The following is a 9,583-nucleotide window of genomic DNA, read 5'->3' as shown; positions in this document are numbered from 1 at the left end:
ACAGCATGGATCCTGATCAGACTGCGCGGATGCGCAAGCTAGTCTGGATCCATGCTGGTCGCAAACGCATTATGTTGGTTTTGTCGTGACACGGCTCAATTAATCTTTAGCTAATAGTAATGATTACTGTAAGCTTATATATACCATTTCTGGACTAACCAGTACTCGACTGATTCCCGTAATTAAGGACGTTAATTTGTGCACTTAACCCTAAAGTCGTTGCCAACGCTATATAGCTAGTCCAGACAGTTTGACAAAAATAAAGATTGTTTTGGCAGTTCATTTTTTGTATTTTGATAATAATACCTCTTAAATTTTTAAAGGGCTATTCAAAATTATAAACAAAACAAATCCATTATTATATATATATATCATAATAAAATTATTTAAGCAGGTTAAAGGTGAAAACCAGATGCCATCAATCAGCAAATACCCGCGTAGATTTTATTTCAAATCAGAAGCCTCTCATTATTTTTATATTTGTACCTCTATCACTGTGTATATGGATAGAAGGATACTATGCAAAATTATCTGTAAAACAAGATATAACATTGTGAAAACTGACCTTACATTTAAATGGGTAAAGTTTAATCTTTATCACATATAGCATGCAAGAGCAATTGATTAAGTAAATATTTATTTGATCGTTGAATGCTATTTTGATTTCGGAACACCTCGCCGATAACCCGAAATTTGGCCAAAAACTATTATTAGGAATCTGCACAACATTTAACAGGAAGAAAGTATGGCATTGAAGCTTCATGGCTTTCAAAAGTGTCATGGCTGACAAGTTCCATGGCTTTTAAGCGTCATGGCTTACACGCTTCATGGTTCCTAAGTTTCGTGGCTTACAAGTTAAAGGGCTTTCAAAGTTCAAGCTTAAAAGCTCCATGGCTTACACGCTTCATGGCTTACAAGTTAAAGGGCTTTCAAGGTTCAAGCTTAAAAGCTTCATGGCTTACACGCTTCATGGTTTACAAGTTTCATGGCTTACAAGTTAAAGGGCTTTCAAGGTTCAAGCTTAAAAGCTTCATGGCTTACACGCTTCATGGCTTACAAGTTTAATGGCTTACAATTTAATGGCTTACAAGTTTCAGGACTTACAGGTTCGTGGCTTACAAGGTTCGTGGCTTACAAGCTCCATGGCTTATACAAGCTTCAGTCCCATAGGCAAGAAAAAGCATTCGTTACTAAATTTGGAAAATCGCTGGTGATTTAGGGTATCATTTGGTCTCAAATTATACATCCTGTAGTTATAATGAAACCGCATTATTCATTGCAAAAAAAGAGTGTCAATCATTCAAATACAATATACCTAGTAACTTCACGCATACATACATGTACGAGTATAGGAATGCATTTATATATAGAGGAAAATGGCTCTTTCAAAAGTCCAAACAAATATACTGCATCATTTTAATTTATGTGAAATAATGAAATGAAATAAAACATAATCAAGAGATAACATTTTGGAACAAATAAATGCTAAAGTAACTAAATAAAAAATGACAATTGCAATTATAATTTGTTTAACACATACGTACATATAAATACATTTATCTAACTACAATTACACACTTTTAACAGTTCATTTTCGAAAGTTCTATTATTTCTGTTTCTCCCCTTGACTTTGCACGTTGCCCATCTGTTACTATGACAACAGTTTTCGTAGTCCCCCACTTTGATCCAAAGCTTGAACCTCTGATCCGCCGCCAACAAATTTGCCGTTAATGAAAATCCGGGCACCTGTGTTTAAAAAATAGATTTTAACGTACAATCAATAAGTGTTCTAATCCTAACCTTTACAAGCACATATATAATCCGATTACAATATTTTATAACCTTCTTACACTTGTATTTAAGATGTTTATGTCAATAAATTCAGTATCAATTTTGTTAAAGTCGGTTATTTTAGTTTCGTCGTTACCACCGAACTAAATTAAGTTATCCAGCGTTGAAAGTGTCATGAAACACGAAATTGTAAAATTAAAATAATCTAAATATAATATAATTTCATCAACAATTATGTCTGGTAGAAGATCACATGTAGTTGGTCAAAGCATGTTAATTTGCACAAAGGAATTGTAACATTTTTTCTTTATGTAAGTAATGTATATGAAATGTACAATCTTACAAATACAAATGAGACACGTCACGACAAAACAACATAATGGGTTTGCGACCAGCATGGATCCAGACCAGCCTGCGCATCCGCGCAGTCTGATCAGGATCCATGCTGTTCGCTTACCAATTCTATTACAAGTAGAGAAACTGATAGCGAACAGCATGGATCCTGATCAGACTGCGCGGATGCGCAGGCTGGTCTGGATCCATTCTGGTCGCAAAGCCATTATGTTGGTTTTGTCGTGACACGGCTCAAATGTACATTTGGTTTGACACACCAGAATTAATATTCATATTCACGCATAATGCAACAAGTTAATTTAATTTCTGAACCGTCTTATTTAAGTTTTCGTCTTTCCATATGCACCCCCATGCATTTTCTAAATCCATAAATGAAGTGGTATGCAGAATAATTTACGTTTTTAAAGTCAGCGTAATACCGCTTACAAAAATACTAATAAAAAAATACCAATACCAAAAAATACTAATAAAGAAATACTTCGAACCAACATAAGGAAATAAAGGAAAGCGGCTATACTCACAGTTTGGCCTCCGGTAATGCTACCAAGTACACTCTGTATTTCTCCACAATTACTTTCATTCTCAATCTCCCATACTTCATAATCATCTGAATTTAACTCCTTTCCCAAGTAAGCCTCGAGTGTTTTCTTTCCAAGCTTGCAGTATGGGCAATACGATTTTGAAAACACCATCACTTTCTTCCCAGCGATTTTACCTTCAACGATTGCCTTTGTGTTCGCCATTTTTTGTCAGTTTGTATTTTCCAGTCCCGATAAACTAATGTTAACTAAATTCCTGTAATATCGTTGTCAGTTAAACGGTTCAATAATCAGAACTTAATCTACGCTGGACACCTAAAGTGGCCTGTGTTTATGGAACGCCTAATGTGTATTTACTTAAACTACTTGAACTACTCTACAGTTATCACTGTTGTACAGCGTTCACCGGAAATAGCCCCTCAAAACATCGAAAACAAAGTAAAAATGTGTACGTGTTAATGTTTTATATTATTTCCCTATCATAATTTAATCGATTTTTCCAAACCAAACCAAACAATTTTGTGAAGCTGATCGAATATGCAATTTTTCTGCAAATTGAATATTTTTTGTTAAATTGGCGATAAATTCTAGCGTATTTGTTGACATTTGCGAACGATGTCGATATTTAACACTAAATCAAGCCCAAAACGCATTTTCTCTGTCAAAATCTGTCTTTGGTACAAAATAAAGACTTCCCTCTACTTGTATTTGAGCGACCACCCATCAACTCGAGCTGCTTTTGAAAAACAGTCTTACCTAGCACGGTTGTGTACATGGTGTAGATGGAAATCTGCTAGCGAGTGTACGGGTTGTAGTAGGTAAATGAATGAAAATGCACGTACGTTGATGAAGGAATAACAATCGATGTAGGGAGCAGGATCGGAAAGTGAATTTTTTTAATATTTTTCAAAGGATAAAAAAGAAACATTTAATTAAATATACGTAAGCAAGTAAGCCGTTTTCTTGCGCTCGCCAACTTTTTATATGAGACTTTGAGTTTATAGGAAAATATAAAACTCAGTAGACCTTATTATATTACAGATTGGTAGAACTTTACAGTAGGTTTGTATAATTTGTCTTAAACAATGATAAGTATAGTCTAAGAGCTGTGCATGTCAGTACACTTCAAACACGATCCACCCTAAGAGCAATTTTGCTGGCGATTTGCCTTTATTTTCCAAATAAAAAGATATAATACACATTACAACAAATTACGTTTAAAAAGTTAGAGTGTTAGATTCAGCAAATGATATTGAACAGATCCATAGTTGGCCTGACTTCCTCCTATATATCATTCTCCACAGATATCTTGAGATACTAACTCATAAGACTATTTTTCTTTATAAGAAGGACATTGGTGTGAGCGTGTCTATATTTTATGGCTCATAAGGGGGTGTTATAAGGGTGCTGTGTTATAAGGGTGTTGTGTTATCACCGTAATTATTGGCTTTAGTTTGTCCAGCATTGTGTTGACTCATATTGGTCAGGTTTAATTTGTTAGGTAATAATATGAAGACATACGTTTGTGTTCCACTGGAAGTGTCAAATCTCAAGTTATTTGCTAGCCTCCACTCACAAATATAATATAATATAAAAAAAAACACATTATGAAAAATACATGAATTCACTAGATTTGATTACTGTTTTTGTAAGAAAGCAAGTGGCTACATGGAATGACACATTCTCGTGTTATAGTATGAATATAAGTTATTATTTAAGTTAACATTCATGACCTTGTGTCATTCCTTTCATCAGAATGATTGGAGGCTCATCAAAGACTATAAACTTTAAAATTATGTGACTGCCAGACACCGTACACACTCTATCTATCTACTTAACCCTGTACATTAAAATATTACACCCGTTCATTTAAGTTTGTTTTTCTTGCTAGACTCTGTACACGAGGCAAAACTGTTTTCCGCAAATTTTGCCAAAAGCAGCTCGAGTTGATGGGTGACCACTCAAATACAAGTAGAGGTAAATTTATATTTGAGCCGTGTCATGACTAATCAGTTTCTCTACTTGTAATAGGGTTTGTAAGCGAACAGCATGGATCCTGATCAGACTGCGCGGATGCGCAGGCTAGTCTGGATCCATGCTGATCGCAAACCCATTATGTTGGTTTTGTCGTGACACGGCTCATTTTGTTTTACAGACGGATTTTTATACAGAAAATGCGTTTTAATTGGGCTTGATTTAGTTGTAAATATCAACATCATTTGCTATTGTCAACAAATACGCAACAATTTATATATCGCCAATTTAATAAAAAGTATTCAATTTGCAGAAAAAAGCAAATACTGCTCTAAAACCAGATATATTCAGCTTCACAAAAGTATTTTGTTTGGAAAAAAATGATTAAGTTATGATGGAGAAATAAGTTGAAACATTACCTCAAGTGAACTCGACGTTCACCTTTTTACTTTCGTTTGGGGCTATTTCCGGTGAACGCTGTACAACAGTGGTTATTTTCAATAGAATCTGAAATAAATAAATTGGAGAGATATTCAAACTGGGCTCCCTCTCTATATACGTACTTGCGCGTGTCTGAAAATTAAATAGTTTGCGCAGAAATTTATGCGCAGAAATTTATTATTTCACTCTTCGCTGTTTTAAAGTTACATAATGCTCATTATTTTCGCTGTGGTGTTGAGTTTAATTGACTAAATATTTAAAAAGATTGACTATTATAAAGGCGATTGAACAATAATGATTATGAAAAATGTCAAGGATAAATATGATAAATTGCCTGAAATATAAAAGGCTTGCTCCACTCTTTTAATCAAAGGGACCTTAAAGTTACATTAAATAAATATGTAAAATATTTTGCCGTCGGCCTAAAAATCAAACATTCTACAGTTTCATTAACCTGTTTAATAGTATTGTTGTAAATCCCATCAAATATTGTTCATAAAATAGGATTTTAAACGGGAAACCCCACGGTACCACTAAAGTTCGTATACGAATTTTAACATGCAAATGAAGACTATAATGAGCTCGTGTATGCGCTACGTCACAGTTTTATAGTTGCTATCCGGAACACAGCAAATGTGATATTTTCTTGTGCAAACACACTTTAACCGTTTAAGCTTCACGGTGCACTCAACCTGGGGTTCAGTAAAAGTAATAATCTCGTAAAAAGATTAAATTTGTATGAAAATATCCGTTACAATGCGGAAATATACCGTTAAATTAGGACTGTCACTTATAGTCATGTTTGTTGATTTAATATTGATGTACGGATGATCCGAAGGCGGAGTTTCTCATGCAAACAGAAATTGTATTTCCCATTTCGCCACAATGAGGTTACCTATTTCTATGCTAATAAAACTCATTTTTGTTGTTTGGACACCAAAATAAGACCTGGAGTCGATATAAAACCCAATTTATTAATGAAATGTTGCTATTTAGTTTTTTATGAAATTTATGAAATGTAACTTTAACGTAACGAATATTCTGAAGGATATCTTTCGAATTTATTGTGATTCATGTGGGTTATTGATTATACACTTGGACTATTATCTACATTAAAATTGAAACTTATAATGGAAAAATCTCAAGTTTTTTTTTTAACTTTGACCCTTTCACCCCACCATGACATAATGTCACTTTAAATTTAAAAGAGATATAACTAAATATAGGTAAAATAAAAAAAAGAAATCGAGCATTATTTGCAAAGTCTTCGACTTAAAATACAAATGAATTAAATGATGGTGGGTTTCTATTAGATAACATCACTGTCTCATTAATTGCGTTCGGAAACATTATTGTAGCTACCGAGTGCAGAATTTTAAGGCTCCTTGAAAAATTATCGAATTTTGGCCACTCTGAAATTATTAATACTGCCAATGTGTAAAATTTAAATGTTCGTTAAAAACATATTCGTTAAGCTGTTTGTGAATTTACATCCCATCGCACCCCCTTAATTGTTTTAATCTCAGCTCCGTTATTTAACTATTTATATAGATGCACGAGCTGGACTTCGTTTCGCAAAGAGATAGGTTCAAATATTTGAATTTATATCAGTTTGACGTTCCATAACTTACATCATAACTTGTTCTCTACCCCTGTTATCAGTTGATTTTCATGTTTATATAAGAGATTAGCTAATCACTTATAGTATGTCGTTTTGGAATTTAATAACTAAAACATAGGCCTATATAAATAAAGACTGTATTTGATCGATCTTTGGCCCTGTCAGGATCTTGCAAATTTCTTTGGATAAAGAGAGGTCATAATGTTATACACGTATACCTTACATGAGAAACTTCGGCTGAAAGTGTGCATACCTTAAAAATTTAAAAATATCTGCCATGCAGTACAGTAAGTTGAGTAACTAATATTAATTAAGTGTAGGCTCTTTAAATTATAAACTGTCATAAAGATTTCATTTAAGGTTTTGAAGTGATACATCGCGAGTTCTTCCCCTTTGTTTTAAGAACTCCACTTGCATCCATAGCCTTTAACAGACCCCAGTAAACGGTCTGTTTAACATGACATGGTAAATTCTGTGCTACAGGGTAGTTTACATTCCAATCCAAATGGCAATATTGTCTATTTTTTAATGATCTACATCTCTGCCGCCCGTACCTGTGCTCGAACAGACTAGTGGTTGACCAATACGGCAATAGGCTCTCTACTTCTATTTGCGTACAATTTCCTTCAAGTTTGGTAGAAGCTTGGCCATTTTGCAGACGATATTAATCAGTACAAACCTACACTTCTGTAATAAAAGTAGTAGTAAAAACTATTTAAAGCACTGAAATAATGATAATCTAGGGCAAATTTGGACAATACTTTGTTAAATTGCCTTTACTCTTATGCTTCCAATTGATTTCCATAGGAAAGGCACGCAAAAATTATCAAAACCAGGCTTTCCATACACGGCAAGGGCTATGAACATGTAAACAAATATGAGCCGTGTCACGACAAAACCAACAGAGTGCGTTTGCGACCAGCATGGATCCAGACCAGCCTGCACATCCGCGCAGTCTGATCAGGATCCATGCTGTTGGCTTACAAACCCTATTACAAGTAGAGAAACTGATAGCGAACAGCGTGGATCCTGATCAGACTGCGTGGATGCGCAAGCTGGTCTGGATCCATTCTGGTCGCAAACCCATTATGTTGGTTTTGTCATGACACGGCTCATATGGCAGCTGTCAGGTAACAAATAGGGAACACACCACTAAAAGCTTAGACCAACTGTTATTACATCAATATCACACTTAACTATGTTTGCAGAGTTATTTTATTTAAAAGATATGATAATAAATAATATTATAATCTCAAACTCCCTAGTAACTGTAAATTCCTATTCTCTGATAAACACTATATTTGTCAATGTATAACATTTCCTTTTTATCATATTTACTCTCATATTTGCATCTATCCACGTTAAAACATAAATGTTTCAAAATATTTGTTTAAATTGAATTGTTAAACATAAAAAGTCATATTGTTTTTCAAAATTAAAAGTTCTGATAGAGATAAAACCACCTGGTTGAGCACTGGTTTGGTTGCCTGAAAAATATAGTGCTTTTAGGCCATAATGTACAACTCTGTGGTAAATAAAACTTGAAACTGTGGTAAATAGTATCCTCATCTGTATCATTAAAAAGTTTTTTTATCCTCCCCGAAAAATTTCGGGGGAGCATATAGTCGTCGGGTTGTCCGTCCGTCCGTCCGTCCGTCCGAGCAAACATTTGATATTTATGAGCTTCATTCCGTAGTTAAATAAAGAACAAAAGCTCATAAAATTCAAATTAAGAGCTATTTTTTTGATTTTATGAGCTGATTTTGCTTATGGACTTTGGTCCAGGTGTAGTTTATGAGCTGATTTACCTCTTAAATATCAAAAGTTGGTACGTCCATCTGTCCGTACGTCCCATCTCGTGTCTGGCCCATAACTTAGTTATTTGAAGTCGGATTTTAAAACTATTTCACAGAAATGATCGACCATTTGAGACGACGGTTGGCGCGCAAATTTGGGTCGCTACCTTGAAGGTCAAATGGTCACAGCATGACCTGCATCAAAATCGTGTCCCGTCCATAACTTCTTTATTTGAATCGGATTTTTTTAAAACTATTCACAGAAATGATCACCATATTGAGACGACGTGTCGCGCGCAACATTTGGTCACTACCTTGAAAGGTCAAGGTCACAGCATGACCTTGCATCAAAATCGTGTCCGGTCCATAACTTCTTTATTTGAAGTCAGATTTTAAAACTCTATTTTCACAGAAATTATCACCATATTAAGACGATGTGTCACCCATATTAAGACTTCGTGTTGCGCCCAACATTTGGGTCGCTACTTTGAAGGTCAAGGTCACAGCATGACCTTGCAGCAAAATCCTGTCCAGCCCATAACTTCATTTATTTGAAGTCAGATTTAAAACTATTTCACAGAAATGATCACCATATTAAGACAACATGTTGCGGCCAACATTTGGGTCGCTACTTTGAAGGGTCAAGGTCACAGCATGACCTTGCCAGCAAATCATGTCTTGCCCATAACTTCCTTATTTTGAAGTCTGATTACTTACTTATTTCACAGAAATGATCACCATATTGAGACAATGTGTCGGTGGCACAGGCATTTTTGGGTTGTTTTTACACTTTGAACTTTTGCCTGTTACATAACTCTGACACTACAAGAGAGTATTACCTTTTCCTGTGTCCAAAACCTTATTTCGGGGAGCATCACCCGGTTCAACCGGCTCTTGTTTTATTGTGATTTCGAAAGGCCCAGCTTTGTAACAAAACTAAGTTTCCCAGCAATCTTTTTGTTTTTGAAAGAGTTTTTTTACCGGTATGTGATTGTGAAATAATGGTTGAGCACGGGTTCCCGTGTATCTCAGAAAAAAATATCCAAAGAAACACATTGTAATCTTTG

General features: G+C 34.8%; 1 protein-coding gene across 1 annotated transcript; it reads right to left on the bottom strand.

Annotated features, from left to right (window-relative positions):
- Positions 1-1,402: 1,402 nt before the first annotated feature.
- On the bottom strand, positions 1,403-3,061 carry LOC132723650 (uncharacterized). The gene is made up of 3 exons (XM_060708410.1): positions 2,580-3,061; positions 2,090-2,096; positions 1,403-1,746 (listed from the first exon to the last, which is right to left on the bottom strand). The coding sequence occupies exons 1-3, from the start codon at positions 2,886-2,888 to the stop codon at positions 1,652-1,654; spliced, it is 411 nt and encodes a 136-aa protein (XP_060564393.1). The 5' UTR covers positions 2,889-3,061; the 3' UTR covers positions 1,403-1,651.
- Between the last annotated feature and the right edge of the window lie 6,522 nt (positions 3,062-9,583).

This window comes from Ruditapes philippinarum, unplaced genomic scaffold (assembly GCF_026571515.1).
Source record: "Ruditapes philippinarum isolate M1 unplaced genomic scaffold, ASM2657151v2 ctg6274_1_1_1_1, whole genome shotgun sequence".
In the NCBI taxonomy this organism is placed as follows: domain Eukaryota; kingdom Metazoa; phylum Mollusca; class Bivalvia; order Venerida; family Veneridae; genus Ruditapes; species Ruditapes philippinarum.
Note: the sequence above shows the minus strand (reverse complement) of the source record. Positions and strands in the feature narration are given on the sequence as shown.